The sequence below is a fragment of the Pelodiscus sinensis genome, chromosome 11 (genome assembly GCF_049634645.1).
Source record: "Pelodiscus sinensis isolate JC-2024 chromosome 11, ASM4963464v1, whole genome shotgun sequence".
NCBI classification, from domain to species: Eukaryota; Metazoa; Chordata; order Testudines; family Trionychidae; genus Pelodiscus; species Pelodiscus sinensis.
This window is the reverse complement of record NC_134721.1, coordinates 32,282,463-32,298,491: the sequence shown is the minus strand read 5'-3', so window position 1 is coordinate 32,298,491 and position 16,029 is coordinate 32,282,463. Positions and strand designations below refer to the sequence as shown.

The 16,029-nt window shown below is 55.1% G+C and overlaps 1 protein-coding gene across 1 annotated transcript; it reads right to left on the bottom strand.

Moving 5' to 3' along the window:
• Positions 1 to 1,698: 1,698 nt before the first annotated feature.
• On the bottom strand, positions 1,699 to 14,910 carry LOC102453925 (uncharacterized). The gene is made up of 13 exons (XM_075939743.1): positions 14,791 to 14,910; positions 14,345 to 14,428; positions 13,907 to 14,099; positions 13,591 to 13,758; positions 10,254 to 10,437; positions 9,246 to 9,970; positions 8,192 to 8,291; positions 8,040 to 8,104; positions 6,776 to 6,893; positions 4,420 to 4,545; positions 3,201 to 3,238; positions 2,990 to 3,102; positions 1,699 to 2,166 (listed from the first exon to the last, which is right to left on the bottom strand). The coding sequence occupies exons 1-12, from the start codon at positions 14,806 to 14,808 to the stop codon at positions 3,008 to 3,010; spliced, it is 1,914 nt and encodes a 637-aa protein (XP_075795858.1). The 5' UTR covers positions 14,809 to 14,910; the 3' UTR covers positions 1,699 to 2,166; positions 2,990 to 3,007.
• Between the last annotated feature and the right edge of the window lie 1,119 nt (positions 14,911 to 16,029).

The following is a 16,029-nucleotide window of genomic DNA, read 5'->3' as shown; positions in this document are numbered from 1 at the left end:
TTCTGAGCCTTTACGGGGCACTTGGGAAAGCTTTTTTCCACACTCAGGAGAACTGACTTTTAATTACTTATTTTAATGAATGCTGAGATTCTTCTGTAATTCCAAGAGTGCAGGTGCTGGAGTTTAAAGGGAAAAAACAAATATCACAAAACTCACAATACAATAAACATCTCAGAGGGGCATAGTCATGTTAGTCTGTGACTTAAAAAACAATGAATAGTCCTGTGGTGCCTTAGGCTATGTCTACACAGTGGAGCTATTTCGGGATACCTCCAGGTTCCCAAAATATCGATTGTCTTAAGAGCAAGCCCATTATATCGAAATATAACAGGCTCGCTAGTCAGGCATCCCTGTAAACCTCATTGCACAAGGGATAAGGGACGTTTCAGAATAGTGCTTTATTTAGAAAAAACATTGAAATAAGCTACGCAATTTGCATAGTGCAAATTGCATAGCTTATTTCAGGATAAGGGGGCTGTGTATACGCACCCTTAGAGACTAACCAAAATAAATATAATATCATGAGCTCTCATGGGCAAAACCCACTTCTTCCGATGAACTTGAATGGAGACCATAGGAGAGTGATTCCACTCAGTCTCATCTGAAGAAGTCGGTTTTGCCCACGAAAGCTCATGATACTATATGTATTTTGCGGTATGTCTACATTTGCAACTTAATTTGAACTAGGGCTGCAAATGTAGGCATTTGGAATTGCAAATCAAGTCCAGGATTTAAATAGCCTGTGCTTGATTTGCATCTTCTTGGCTGGGCGCCATTTTTGAAATTTACAAGCCTGAAGTAACTGCCCGCGTCTACACACGGCAGTGAAACAGGCGTTCGAAATAAAGCCCTAGTTTGAACTACCTGTTAAACCTCATTGCAGGAGGAATAACAGGTAGTTCGAACTAGGGCTTTATTTCGAACACCCGTTTCACTGCCGCGTGTAGACACGGGCAGTTACTTTGGGCTTGTAAATTTAAAAAATGGCGCCCAGCCAAGAAGATGCAAATCAAGTGTGGGATATTTAAATCCCGGGCTTGATTTGCAATTCTGAATGCCTACATTTGCAGCCCTAGTTCGAATTAGGCTGCAAGTGTAGATACACCCTATTGGTTAGTCTCTCTATGCCTACACTGCATTCCTCTTTCGAGAGAGGAATGCAAATGCAGGTGAACGAAATTGCAAATGAAGAGCGGATTTGGATTTCCCGCACTTCATTTGCATAATCGCATCTGGGCGCTATTTTGAAATACCCTATTTCGAAAAAAGAAACGCTGTGTAGATGCGGTTATTTCGAAAGAAAACCCTTCTTTCGAAATAACCCTTAAACCTCATTGTATAAGGAGTAAGGGTAATTTTGAAAGAAGGGTTTTCTTTTGAAATAACCGCATCTAGACAGCGTTTCTTTTTTCGAAATAAGGTATTTCAAAATAGCGCCCGGACGCGATTATGCAGATGAAGTACAGGAAATTCAAATCCGCTCTTCATTTGCAATTTAGTTCACCTGCATTTGCATTCCTCTCTCGAAAGAGGAATGCAGTGTAGACATACCCTAAGGTGCCACAGGATTACTCGTTGTAATAAAAAAACAACATAGAATCTCTCTTGCACATAGACACTCTGGAATATTTGTTGGCCCTTCTTAAAGTAACTAGAACAGCTGCTTGACAAACAAACCTGATCCACATTTCCCCTCATCTCCCTACAAAAAAATCCCACACCTTTTTGTTGTCGTTGAAAGTTGCAAATTTTAGTTTTTCCCTGGAAATGTTTTGACAAATATAGCTTTTTAAAGGGGCAGGTGGGGTGTGAGGGGAGAGGGAGAGAATGGGATTTTCATTTAGTCAAAAAGCCATTTTTGGTTGGAAAAACATTGATCTGGAAAACCTTCCACCAGCTTCAAGGACTAGTATTATTTCGTAGGAAAATCTGAATGGTCCAGAGCAGCAGGAGAGCAAATAGTGAAACACAAATGGTACAATTTCAAATTCAAAGGTGCTGCAACCACATTGCTCAGCTCCTGGTAGGCTTTAATTTCACCTTTGCACTGTAACATGAACATTAACTCCATTTCCATCCAGCCGCATTGAGTCTTCTCCCACCAACACTCATTTCACTCTGGCATAACCACGCAGACAGGGATGCAGTCACTCCGGATTTACATGGCTGCCAAGGGATAGGAGAACCGAGGTCAATGCTTGGGTGGGCTAAAGGGCCAGACCCTTAGCAAGCGTAAATCATTTCGCTTTTTTTTTTTACACCAGCCCCAAACATTTTGCAAACCTAGCTATCATTTATGAATCTACATCCAGCTTTCGCAAGATGAAAGTGGGTGCTGGGGGTCCATGGAAGGAGTAACATAATGCATTCTGGGAGGAGAGGGAGGATGTGGTGCTGAAGTACCCCTCAGAACTCCTGCTTCTCCACTCTGCCCTCCTTCCAAAGTTAGTGGTGCCAAGTCTGAACCTTCCCAGCTCACCCCTCCCCTAAACTCAAGGGGCTGCCCCAGGAGGGGTCATACTTTGCAAGGTAGGGGAATCCACAGTCCATGTGTCACTCCCACCCTAGGGTATGTCTAGACTACAGGCTTTTGTCGACAAAGCTTCTGTTGACAAAGAGCGCCCAGACTACATCCAGTTCTGTCGACAAAGCAAGCTGCTTTGTCGACATGACAGTGTAGACGCAAAGGACAGTGTAAATGCAGTAATGCCTTCTGTCGACAGAACTCTGTCAATAAAAAGTGTTATTCCTCATAGAATGAGGTTTACAGCCATCGACAAAACTGCTGAGTTCTGTCGACGTTATGTCAACAGAACTCAGTGGCAGTGTAGACGCAGGTATAGTTTTGTTGACAAAAGTCCACTTTTGTTGACAAAACCCTGTAGTCTAGATACTCCCCTAGAGGCCAGCTTCCCAACACTGTCTCTGTGTCCCACAAGGCCGTGGAGATAGTCACATCCCAGATCTTCCCTGTCTCACTGGGACCCACCTGTGCTGGATCCCTCCCTCAGTCGTAGAAGTCGTCCTGGTCATCCAGGCTCTGGTCCTCCCTCAGCACCATTTCCAGGTCTGCTCTCAGCTCCTCTGCGTCACTGCAGAACTCTGTTCGGGTAAAATGGAGTAAGCAGGTGTGGCCAAGACTCCTAGGTTCTATTCCCAGCTCTGTATTAGCCTGTCTTGGTCTGTAGGCATCTCCTCACCTGTGGAACTGCAAGCTGCAGGTTCCTGCGATGGTATCCTGGAGGAGGAAGCACAAACATAGAAGAGTCAGGGCACTCCCAGCTGGGCAAACCCCTACTTGCTCCGAGGGACCATTCTGAACACAGGTGGATCCCAGCCTCAGTGCCCATCCAGTCCTTCCCCCCAGTCCATGGAGTGGGCTGTGTTATTCTAAGGAGAATGAGGCCAACCTGCTCCACCCTGTGGAACTGCCTGCTACCCACCTCCTCCTCCACAGAGAAGACACACCCTGACGGGTCCTTGCACCACGGCCCTTTAAATGAGATCTGCATGTTAAGAAAGAGCATGAGATCTCCTGCCTCCCCCAAGCTCCCTGTCTCTTGGGTCTCAGCTGGAAATGCTTTTCAAAGAGGGACTGAAACCATACAAAGCATCCCCCCCATGCTTCTCCATCTCCCTGTTTATCTCATTCTCTGCACCTGGGAAGGCAAAGGAATCAGCTGCTGCACCCTGGGGAGGGGGTCTAACCTGAAAAAGTCAGTCAGCAATGCCATTGGAAGCATGTGGTGAGAAACTTTACTTTGTATCTCATATAGTTTGGCACTAGAAAGTGTTTTGTCTTTATTTTTCTTGTAACCATCTCTGACTCTTATGTTTATTGCTCAGAATCACTTACATCTCTGTGTAGTTAACGAATGTTGTATCTACTCTGGTGGGTTTAAGTTGGAGTCTGTGTAACTCCATTAGGGAGGCAAGTTGTGTGTATATTATTCCTTTAAAGGAATAATGGACTTACAGGGCTGAGCAGTCAGGGTATACATTTCTGGGGGGAAATCTGAGCCTGGAAGTGTGTTGGGATCAGCCAGCAGCAGTAACCAAGGCTGATAAAAGCCAGAGTGCAACCCAGGCATGGTTGGGAGCCAGGCAGGGTGTGGCATGCATGGTGGAACGCTGTTTGTGAGCAGCCCAGGTGGGAACTGCTGCAGCAAGGTACTGCAAGAGACCTAAGAGGCTGCAGAGCATGGGTGACACAGCCCCTGAGTGGTCTGGACTGCACCCACTAGATCTCTGGGACCAGATCAGAGCACCCTAGGGCTCTCTAGGAGGGAAAGGCCTCATGTCGATCATCAGCCATGGAGCTGGATGCCCTGGGAAGACTCCAGCTCATCCTCCTGGGAAGAGAGATGAGTTGGACCAGGCTTTGCCCACAGAACCTGCCTTGTCTTTTACCCATGGTACCTTGGCCACTGAGTGGTGCTGGCAGGCGGCGCCTCAGCCACCTTTACTTTCCTTGACCCTTCCTCCAAACAGGAGCTTCCCTGGCTGCTTCCCCTCTGTTCCTGGCTCTCCAATGTCCTCTTCTCCCTGCAAAGGGGAGACCACAGAGAAGCCTCAGCATCCAGCTTCTGCCGAGAGCCTCATTGGCTATTCTGCCCCATTCAGGTGCTGATCCCACACCCATCACCAGGGTATCAGGGCTGCTGCCAGCGGTGCTCTTGAGTTTGGTACCCAAGTGATGCCACCCCTCAGACTCATCCCCTCCCCAGGCAGGAGTGTGAGCGCAGTTTCCAAGACTGGTTTGCCAGAGTGTAGTGTAAATGCCATGCTGCTCTGCATCTACATCAGAGCAGCCTGATGATGCTTAGTCCCTCAGGGGGCACTTGATCCATAGTCTCACATTATTTAGCCGCTTGGTGCCTTGGACATTAACCTCGAGTCCACATTGGGTAGGCTTCGCTCTTACTGGTTAGGAAGAGTTCTTGAACAGACAGACAGACAGACACACAAAGGCTGTGTCTACATTGGCGCGATCTTGCGCAAAAGTAGCCGCTTTTGTGTCAAAACTTGCTGCCTGTCTACACTGGCCGCGGGTTCTTGCGCAAGAACACTGACGTTCTAATGTGTGAAATCAGTGCTTCTTGCGCAAGAACTATGATGCTCCCGCTCAGGAATAAGCCTTTTTGTGCAACTGTCTTACGCAAGAGGCCAGTGTAGACAGGCAACATTAATTACTTGTGCAAGAAAGCCCGATGTTTAAAATGGCCATCAGAGCTTTCTTGCGCAAGAGAGTGTCTACACTGGCAAGGATGCTCTTGCGCAAAGGCACATGCCAGTGTAGACGCTCTCTTCTGGAACAGTTTTTTCACAAGAACTCTTCTGCAAAAGAGTTCTTGCGCAAAATCATGCCAGTGTAGACGTAGCCAAACGGTCTCAACTATATAGTAGATTGTGATACTGCCTCGAACGCAGGCCATGTGAGGTATCAGGGGATGGATTATGATCCCTCTAAAGTCACTGTTTTGTCTAAATTCAGATCAAGGCATGAGAATGTGCTGTCTGGTTCTCAGTAAAATGTGCTGTGGGTTTGGGAAGTGTCCAGATTCCAGCTCTCCAGTGACAATGCCAAGGGAGGTGAGAAACACCCCGGTGGGTGCTGGACAGACATCACTGGCCATTGGCCAGCAGAGGAGTTACAATTCAACAGGCCCACTGACAGGGGTGGCAAAGGGGCAACTGCCCCAGGGCCCAGCGATTTGAAAGGGCCCAGGCCTCCTGGTCACTGTTGCTCCTGTGGCAGCGGCAGCCACAGTTGGAGCCCTGAGCCATTTAAATCACCGCCACAGTATTGCAGGGCTTTCTCCAGGTGGTGCTGAGGGCTGCCTGGGGGAGGTTAGCCCTAGCCCTGCCCCTTCCACCTGAGACCCCGCCCTCTGTGGGAGCACAGAGCTGGCCACCCTTCCCCCCACCTTGCCCGGGGCCAGGCAATTGTGTCAGCCTCATTGCAACTCCATGACTCACTCACATATTTCACCTTGGGACTCCACAGTGCCCACCAGATATGCCTGGATTCTGTCCTCCAAGCGCATGGACTACAGATATAAACCAGAACCCAGGGGCACCATGCTTGGCCTTTCTCCTGCCCCCACCTATGCCACAAGCAGTAAGGATGCGCAGGAGACTAAAGACTCCAGCAGAGGAGACTGGCTCAGGTTTCAAGAGGGAGACCTGTGATACCCAGTGGGGTGAGGGAAAACCTGCTTAATTTAGTTGTTGACCAGTCAAATAGAGTTGCGAGTTTAGTCTACATGTTTATATTTTATTTCTTTCGGTCCCTCACTCTGACTCTTTGCCTTACACTTATAACCCCTATCTTTTGTAGCCGGTCCATTAGTTTAACTGCTTCTTTGCCAGTGCGTTTTGCCTGACGTTTCTGGCGAGGGTTACAAAGCCTGGTGTATCGCCTGGTGTATCGCTGGGGGATCGGCCTGGTGCCTTTCTCTGTGTGATTCATGATTGGCTCTGAGAGCAAGCATGCAGTCTAGCTGGGTGTGGGGTTCCATATGTGCTGGGGCAGAGTGCTAACAGCACATGGAAGGGGTTGCTGCTTGTCACTGGCACAGCATTGTGAGACAGCCCAGGCTGGAGAGGTAGGGGGCCCACAGTCCCAGGCTTCACTCTAGGGATCCTGCCACAGTCCCCACCCCGTGGCCTGCAGCACAGGACCCCTAGGATTCAGCGCTGAGTGCAAGAGAGCACCCCCCACCATTGAGCACCATAGAGCCACACTCAGGCAGGATTCATGGTTGATCCCAACCTTGGTTCTGTTGTGTTCCCTGGGGGAGCCAAAGCAGCTTCTATGTCCTCATCCCCTTCACTCTCTGCTTCCTCCTCTTCCTTCTCCCCTTCCTCCCAGGCTGAATCCTCTCCTAGATCTGGAATGGCAGATACAGATGTTGAAATTCTTGGGTGGGGTGGCAGGAGGCAGTGCTGGGACACAGGATGGGGGTGGGGAGGGGAGTTTAAGACTAAGGGGTTACATCTACACTGGCACCCTTTTCTGGAAATGCTTAAAACGGAACAGTTTTCCGTTATACGTATTTCCAGAAAAAGCGCGTCTACATTGGCAGGATGCTTTTCCGGAAAAGCACTTTTTGTGGAAAAGTGTCCGTGGCCAATGTAGACGCGCTTTTCTGGAAAAAAAGCCCAGATTGTCATTTTCGCGATCGGGGCTTTTTTGCAGAAAAGAAATCTGTGCTGTCTACACTGGCCCTTTTCCGGAACAGTTTTTCCGGAAAAGGACTTTTGCCCGAACAGGAGCAGCATAGTTTTTCCAGAAAAACACTGACAATTTTATAGTAGATCGTCATTGCTTTTCCGGAAAAGCAAGCGGCCAGTGTAGACAGCTGGCAAGTTATTCCGGAAAAGCGACTGCTTTTCCGGAATAAGTGGCCCAGTGTAGACACAGCCAGGGACTTTAGATCTGATCTGGTGGGGAGAGGGGGAGATGCCAGACCCAGGTGTGGGACCGAGGGGAGATGCCAGGCTGATGGGACCCCAAGGTCATACCAGGTGGCAGTGGTTCTGGAACAATTTTTAGGGTGAGGTGCTGAGTTGTGCTCCCCCACCCCACCTTACCCTGTCTGCTCCTCTCACCCAGCTGGACCACAGCTGAAGGTGGCTGCAGAGCCCTTGGCATGGGGCCGATAGTCAGAGCCCCAGAACCTGAAGCGGAGCCACCGGTACCCTGGGTGACGGGACAGTCCCCAGGACTGGTGGCTGGAACCCCAGAGGCAGTGGGCCAGCAGCTGAGCCTCCTTGGAGCTGGTGGCCATGGCCAGGACCCTAGACAGAAGTGGGACTCCTGGGTGTGGGCTGGTGGCTCAAACCCTGGCCTGGGGTGCAAAATCTGGGGGGGGGGGATGCTCTAGCACCCCCCACACCACTACTTCCTGCACCAATGCTGGGGTGGTGGGGTGACGCCAGACTGGAGAAGCCGATTGGTTCTGCAATTCCAGGCTGGAAGGGCCATGGGTCTCACTGAGGGAGGATGCGGGGGGAATACCAGCCTCCTCACTCACTTGCCCCTCTGTGTGAGGGCTCTGGGATGCAGCCGTACCAGGCAGGGGTCTCTCTGCCATGGTCCCTAACATGAGATAGACAAGAGAGATGGGTTAGAGGGGAGGCTTCACCAGGACTCATGGCCTGGGAGGCGGGTAAGAAGAGAACTCACCTGCCTTGCTCAGCACTGCCTGGGCCCTCCTGGGCACCAGCTCCCAGGGGGCCCAGCACTAAGTCGCTGTCTGCGTCCTCCTCTTCCACCTGCACACGGCCTTCAGTGCCCCCCACCGCTGGGCCCTCACTGCCCTCCTCCTCCTCTCCCCCCTCCTCACCCCCTTGCCGCCCCACCAGGCCTTCCTCCTCCTCGCTGCCCTCCTCCTCCTCTCCTCCCTCCTCACCCTCTTGCCGCCCCACCAGGCCTTCCTCCTCCTCACTGCCCTCCTCCTCCTCTCCCCCCTCCTCACCCCCTTGCCGCCCCACCAGGCCTTCCTCCTCCTCACTGCCCTCCTCCTCCTCTCCCCCCTCCTCACCCCCTTGCCGCCCCATCAGGCCCTCCTCCTCCTCGCTGCCCTCCTCCTCCTCTCCCCCCTCCTCACCCCCTTGCCGCCCCACCAGGCCTTCCTCCTCCTCGCTGCCCTCCTCCTCCTCTCCCCCCTCCTCACCCCCTTGCCGCCCCATCAGGCCTTCCTCCTCCTCGCTGCCCTCCTCCTCCTCTCCCCCCTCCTCACCCCCTTGCCGCCCCATCAGGCCCTCCTCCTCCTCGCTGCCCTCCTCCTCCTCTCCCCCCTCCTCACCCCCTTGCCGCCCCATCAGGCCCTCCTCCTCCTCTCCTCCCTCCTCACCCTCTTGCCGCCCCACCAGGCCCTCCTCCTCCTCGCTGCCCTCCTCCTCCTCTCCCCCCTCCTCACCCCCTTGCCGCCCCATCAGGCCTTCCTCCTCCTCGCTGCCCTCCTCCTCCTCTCCCCCCTCCTCACCCCCTTGCCGCCCCACCAGGCCTTCCTCCTCCTCGCTGCCCTCCTCCTCCTCTCCTCCCTCCTCACCTCCTCTTCGCCCCACCAAGCCCTCCTCCTCCTTGCTGCCCATCTCTTCCTCTCCTCCCTCCTCACCTCTTTGCCGCCCCACCAGGCCCTCCTCCTCCACGCTATCCTCTTCTCCTCCCTCCTCACCCCTTTGCTGCTCCACAAGGCCTTCCTCCTCCTCCTCCTCCTCCTCTTTTTCCTCCTCACCCCCTTGCTGCCCCACCAGGCCCTCCTCCTCATCTCTGTCCTCCTCTTCCTCCTCACCCCCTCGCTGCCCCACCAGGCCTTCCTCCTCGCTGCCCTCCTCTTCCTCACTCCTCTGCTCCTCTGCTAGACCTTCCTCATTCTCCATCTCCTCCTCCTCACCGCCTGTCTGCCCCCACATCAGGCCACCTTCTGCCTTGCTTCCCTCCTCCTCCTGGCCCCCCCACTGCACCAGGCCTTCCTCATCCTCCCCCCCATTTACTGATGCTTGGACATGCTCCAAGGCTGAGCCATCCTCTCTTCCCCTCCCCTCTTCCTCCTGCTCCTCCCCTGCCCCTCCAGAGCCTTCCTCCCGTTTGCCCTTCTCATCCTCCTCCCTTGCCTCCTGGCCTTCTTTCCCCTCCTCCCTCTCTTGGCCTTCCAACCCTCCTGCCAGACCTTCCTCCTCCTGGGTCTGTCCCTCACCTCCCTGCCCTTTGTCCAGCTGCCTTGCTCCCTGGATGGGGACAAGCCCCCTCTCTCCCTTCAGCTGCATTCCCTCTCTGCGATGCCTGCTCCCCTCTGGCTCTGTCGCTCTGACCCTCAGCCCCTGCCTGGGCTTCCCCTGAGACTCCTCCGGCCTGTCATCCCCTGCCTGCGCCCCCCTGGGCTGCTGGCCCCAGCTCCACCTCTGAGCCAGGGCTGTCGTGTCTCCCTCTGGCTTCTCCTTGCACCACAGTCTTGGGACCCTAGGGAGGAGAGAGAGACTGCGGGTCGAGCACAAGATGAGACTGCTGGGCTCAGCTCATGTGGCCCACCCCAAAGGCACCTACATCTTAGCACAGAGAGAGATCCCCGTATAAACTGCTCCTGGTGCCCCACTACGGGGCTACCTGCATCTCAGTGTGGGGCTATAAACAGCCCTGTTCCCCTCCCCCCAAGGGGGCTGCATTTTAGGGTGGGTGGTGATGCACCATCCCCTGGGGTTCTCTTCTATGACTGGGATCCTTGGGGGGGATTCCAGGGAGGTACCTGACCCGGAACTCCTCACAGGCTGTTTCCATGCAGTCCCGCGTCCAGGCTCCTCTCCTCAGCAGTGTCCCGGAGGCTCCGTTAGCTGCCTGGTGTCGGTGCCCCACCCCAGAGCTGGTGGCATCTGCAGTGCGTGCCCCAGCTCCAGCATGAGCCCTGGTCTGCGTGGGCTGGGGATGAGCCCCTGGAAGGGAGGGGAATGCAGCTGGGTCTAAGGGCAGGGTACAGGCTGCAGCTGCCAGGCTGGGCATGGCCAGTGAAGTGCCTGGTCCTTTCTCAGATCAGTGCCACAGAGCAGCAATGGTGCCAGGCCCAGGAGAGACACAAAGGCCCCAAGCAGCTCACTTCTAGCACTGGGCCTCCTCCCCGCATCCACAGACCCCTCCCACCCCCACATACTTCTACAGCCGCCCCCAAACGTTGCCCCTTCCCACAGCCCCCTGAGCCACCTTCTCACCACTCTGCAAGGCTTCTTTGGCGTGGCCTTTATCCAGTCTCCTGGGAGGGCCCCTCTTTCTCTGCCAAACCCCAAGCTCAGCCTTTCCCAGGGCGAATGCCACAGCTCTCTGGCTCCTTCCGCCTCCCGGCCTGTTTGTCTCTGTGTGCACTGAGCTCAGACCCCGGAGGCTTCCACCCAGCTGCTGCCTGGCCCTCTGAAGCAGGTCCCACTGCTCACCAGATTGTGCAGTCAAATGGCAGGTGCCAGGGGCTCACACTGTGGACTTGGGATGTTTCCAAAGGCCCGACTGCTTGTGGCTGACCCCTGTGGGGTGCAGCAGATGGAGCAGGGCCATATGTGGGGCTGCCACTGTGATGGGAGCCATTGCACAACAGGGCAGGGCTCGCTGCTCTGGCTGCTGGGTCATGCCTGGGGGGACCAGACCCGCTCAGGCTGTGGTTAGCGGAAGGGGAGCCGCGCAGCACGGGCCGTTTGGCAGACGAGATCATAAAGACGAAGTCCAGGTCTGAGAACAAAACAAAGGTGGGGACTGGCCCACGTTGGGTTGCCAGATGGTTTCAACAAAAATACCGAACACCTCCTCCCCCAAAAAAAAACACCAGGGAAAAAATTCTGTTGGGGGGGAAGGGGGGAGGGAAGGACCCCAAGAGTTATTAAGAATAAATACATAAATAAAATAGCATCAAAACAGAATGGCCCTTTTAATTGCATGCTGAGTCAGAATAGGGCTAGGAAGCGGTTGAGCACTAAGACCCAGGGAAGGCATTGCTTCCCCTTGCTCAGGTCTTTAGCTTTTTTGCCATGGCCATTTTGTTTTCTTGGTCGAGCCAGAAGGGAGCTTCCCTGCATAAGCAGAGGGGCTGGGGTGGGGAGACCAGGGGCTGGGCCCAGTTGCTGAGTGTTGTAGGGTTGCCAGGTGTCCAGTTTTTCGCCTCCTGGCAGGGAAAAAACCAGAAAATACTGGACATTTCACGTGTTCGGTATTTTCTGTTTTATTTTTTTTTACCAGACAAGAGGTGAAAATACAGCCTCTTCCCAACTTACGAACCGGTTACGGACCAAGCAATTGGTCATAACTCGATTTGTTCATAAATCAGACCCTATATTGTTCCACGCGACCGCGCTGTTTGTCAGCATGGATTGCCTTCGTAACTCGGGGTCTGCCATTTACGACAGCTTCGGTCGTAAGTGCGAATGGTCAGAAGTCGACTGTTCGCAACTCGGAGACTGGCTGTACCGGACACCTGGCAGCCCTACGGCCCAAGTTGGGGCCACGCAAGATGGTCACTTGGAGGTTTCCCACCAGCAGGATTAGGGCAAATGTGAGCTGGTGGAAGTGGCTGGCACCTGATGTGGGTTGGCACCTGTGGAGGACTCCCAGAGGCCTCGGGAGCAAGGCTGCAGCTGAACGGGGCATGAGTGGGCAGCAAGCAGGTCAGTCTAGGGGCTGCAGCTGTGGCCTGCAATGGGGTAACTTAATGGAAACCCTACTGGAGGGATGCTCCACCAGCCTTGGGGGGCCTGGACAGACCTGAGGCTCAGCAGGAGAAGGCCCCTGGGTAACCCACGTGGGGTGACGTGCCCATAGCTGGACTGGATGGGAGGAGGCCCATGGTGCCAAGGCAACTCCCCTCTGCTCGCATGGAGCAGCCTGGATCAGTTTGGGCCCAAAGGGGGGCTGGCCCCTGCTTTAGGTGCCTGGAGTGAAGATGCTTTGATATGGAGGGGTGGGGAGGGGCCTCGGTGAGGTGTATAAACCCCATTCTGCCACAACCATTAAGGGCAGACTAGCCCCCTGCCCCCTCTCCTTGGCTAACTGGCCAATCAGTGGCTTGGGACAAGAGGCCAACAACCCCAGGCTTGGGAATGGGGGTAGGGGGTTGCCAGCAAGGAGCAGGGTTTCCCAGTGTCGAACTGAGGGGGCAGGAGCTGAAATTCCTGAGGGTTCGGGGGAGGCCAGCTCACAGGGCTGGCCCCTGGGTGGAATAGGGCAGAAGGATTTGTGGGCAGCAGGAGCTAGAAGGCTGAGCCACCTCTGAAAGGCCAAGGGACTGAGCCCCCGCCCTGGCACAGAATTCCAGCTGCCCCTAGGGTTGCCAGATGGTCTCTCAAAAAATACTGGACACGTGGACAGGCTGGGAGCCTGTGATTGCACAGAAGCCACTCCCCTTGCCCCCGCCAGGCTTCCGTCCGGTGCATAGCCGGAAAAATCAGAGAATATTGGACATTGCACATGTCCGGTATTCTCTGATTTTTTTTTTACCGGACAAAAAGCGCAAATACCGGACTGTCCGGTAGCATCCTGGACACCTGGCACCCTGGCTGCGCACGCTGCCTTTCCCAGGCTGAGCTGACCCTGGCATGGAGGTGACTAACCCACATCTGGACAGGGCAAGACCCTGTCCATCCAGGTGGACTTGTGGGGAGAAGGGGCCTTTGGGCTCTAGCCGCTCTGCAGAGGCAGAGAGCTGCGGCACTCGCCCTTGGGAAATGTGGCAAAGAGGTCGGGCTCCTCCCAGGAGACGGGATGAAGGCTGGGCAATCGAACCCCTGTGGATTGGACCCACCCCACCCCCCAGAGAGTCCTCTTAGCCCCCCAGCTACCCCACACCTCATCCTTGCCTTCTGGAACCCCTTCTCCCAACATCCTCACTCCCCTCCGTGCTGCATGAACATGGCCGGTGTTGGTTCCTGGTGCCAGCCTCTGGGCCCCATACTCAGTGTGCTGCACCCTCCATGTGCCCACCCTCTATGCTCCACTTCTCAGGACAAGCCCCTGGGCCCTGCCACCAGGATCAGCTCTCTTGCTGCGTGCACCAAAGGGACGTCTGGAACGCTGCCTCCCGGGGGCCCCGGCCCTCACCCACATGGGCTCACCAGGCACACCCTTTGATTCAGCCGGGATGGGGAACCTGAGCCAATGTGGGAGGAGAAGTGGGGATGGCTCCTGATGGGGCTTAGGAGCAGGTGTCCTGTAGCCATGGTCCTTGGCAACCGGTCCTCTGTGGGGCCAGGGGGTGTAACGGAGGCCCCCTCTGCGCCGGGCTGCTGGGGGCAGAGAAGAGACATCAGGGGGGACAGGACGACCCAGGAGTCTGGACTTGCTGGCCAGGCAGCACTGAGCAGGGAGAGGAGGAGGATCCAGGAGTCCCAGGCCAAGTGGCCCAGAACTGGGCCAGGGCTATTTCCTTACCCTCTGGGGGCCCAGCCCCACCTGCCCCAGTGGACGCAAGGAAGGCAGCAGGCTCTGGGGACTGTGTGGGGGAGACAGGATGAGGCCCTGAGGTCCGGCACTGGAGATGGTCCATCCACTGTGGGGGGTCAGGGAGGTGTCTCCTGAGGTGCGAGTGCAGAGGCAGGTCCAGCATCTGGGCAGAGGCCCAGTCCTGAGGAGGGGGGGAAGAGAAATCAACCAAGAGTCTAGGGGATTTCAGAGTCCATCATGCCTCTAAATGGAGTTAGACCAGACCAGTGCTTGGGAGAGGGGGAGCCCCCATGAACTGCAGGGTGGGGGGCTGCAGCAGGGTGGGGGGGATGCTCTCCCCTCAGTGCTGGCCCCAGTGCCCCAGCACTCCGGTGCCAACTCCTTCTCACCCAGGAGGCAGGAGGTTTAGTGGCAGGATGTGCCTACCTGGTGCTGAGGGACCTGGCTCGGGCTCCCTGCCTCCATCCTCAAGTGTAGAAGCAGCCGCTGCAGAAATTCCTGATAGTCCACCTTAGAGGAGCAAGATGCAGATGCAAACATCTGTCCTTGCTCCCACAGGCCCTGCCTGGACCTCCTAGGGCTGAATTCCTTCCCCTGCGGCTTGGCATCTTCCCCTCCCCTGCAATTACTCCCCCCACCCACTCTCCCTGGTGGCACTAAAGTCATCCTCCTTCTGGGAGGCTAGAACCCAGGAGCTCTGCACAACAGACAGACACACGCCCTCAGCCCCTTGGAGGGCAGGGGACTGAAGCCAGGTGTCCTGACTCAGTCTATTTCCACCTGGGGGAGCTGTCCCCTGTCTGGCTGTGACTCTCCCCGGCCCGGGGTGCCCTGCGATCAGCACAGTGTCCAAATGCCAGAGCCCCTCTCACCTTCCTTCTCCTGACCATGTCTGTCCTGGCCCAGAGCAGCCCCAGCTGGGTCTCTAGGTGCCCGAAGTCCTGCAGCAGCTGGCGGTTCCGGTCCCGTGCCTGGCGCTCCCGCACACACAGCTCCTGCCATACCCGGCACAGCTCAGCTGCCTGTGCCCTGGGGCTGGGGGTGAGGCAGGGTTGGGTCAGCTCCCACCTGGGGCTGTTCCCTAATACACAGCACCCATGGGAAGCACCTGGGGCCCTGCTTGCCCAGCCCTGACAATGGGGGGTCACCTTGCACTTATCCTGTCAGCTCTACCCCCATCCTGCCAGCAGTGCCCCTCCAAATCCGCACCACCCTGCCCTGCACAGAGAGATGCAGCAGCCCCCTCCCCCAATTCCTGCTGCCAAGTGTGTGGGATGGGAGGGTGGATAGGGATAGCTGCAGGCTGGGTGGGTTGTGCGGGTCCGTGGACAATGGAAAGATTCATAGGTTGGTGTCATGATTATGAGGGTTAGCCAGCAGCCTGGGGATTAAGGGGTAAACTACACCTAGCCAGGTGGAGTGACCAATAGGAAAGTAGGTGGGACTTTCAAACTAGGACAAAGGAATTTGGTTTTTTTTCCTTTCTCCCTTTTGTCTCTCTGGGGGTATGTCTACACTACCCCGCTAGTTCGAACTAGGAGGGTAATGTAGGCATACCGCACTTGCAAATGAAGCCTGGGATTTGAATTTCCCGGGCTTCATTTGCATAAACTGGGCGCCGCCATTTTTAAATCCCTGCTCGTTCGAACCCCGTGCCGCGCGGCTACACGCGGCACGAACTAGGTAGTTCGGACTAGACTTCCTAGTCCAAACTACCGTTACTCCTCATTCCACGAGGAGTAACGGTAGTTCGGACTAGGAAGCCTAGTCCGAACTACCTAGTTCGTGCCGCGTGTAGCCGCGCGGCACGGGGTTCGAACGAGCAGAGATTTAAAAATGGCGGCGCCCAGTTTATGCAAATGAAGCCCGGGAAATTCAAATCCCGGGCTTCATTTGCAAGTGCGGTATGCCTACATTACCCCGCTAGTTCGAACTAGTGGGGTAGTGTAGACATACTCTGGGTGAGTTCTCTGCAGCTACAAAGAGGGACAAGCATGTCTCTCTCTCTCCCAGACACCATTCTTCATTTTCTGTAAGTAGTATAAAGTTTAGGTAGTTTCGTTAGGCTTTATTGTTTTAAGGATTGGGTATGGGATCTGGGATCTGGCACT

Coding starts and splice junctions, on each gene's coding strand:
- LOC102453925 (XM_075939743.1), bottom strand. Junction 13,759..13,906: donor TGGGGCTGGGCCCCCAGAGG/GTAAGGAAATAG, acceptor TGCCCCCAGCAG/CCCGGCGCAGAGGGGGCCTC. Junction 8,292..9,245: donor CCTGGTGGGGCAGCAAGGGG/GTGAGGAGGAAA, acceptor GGGGCACTGAAG/GCCGTGTGCAGGTGGAAGAG.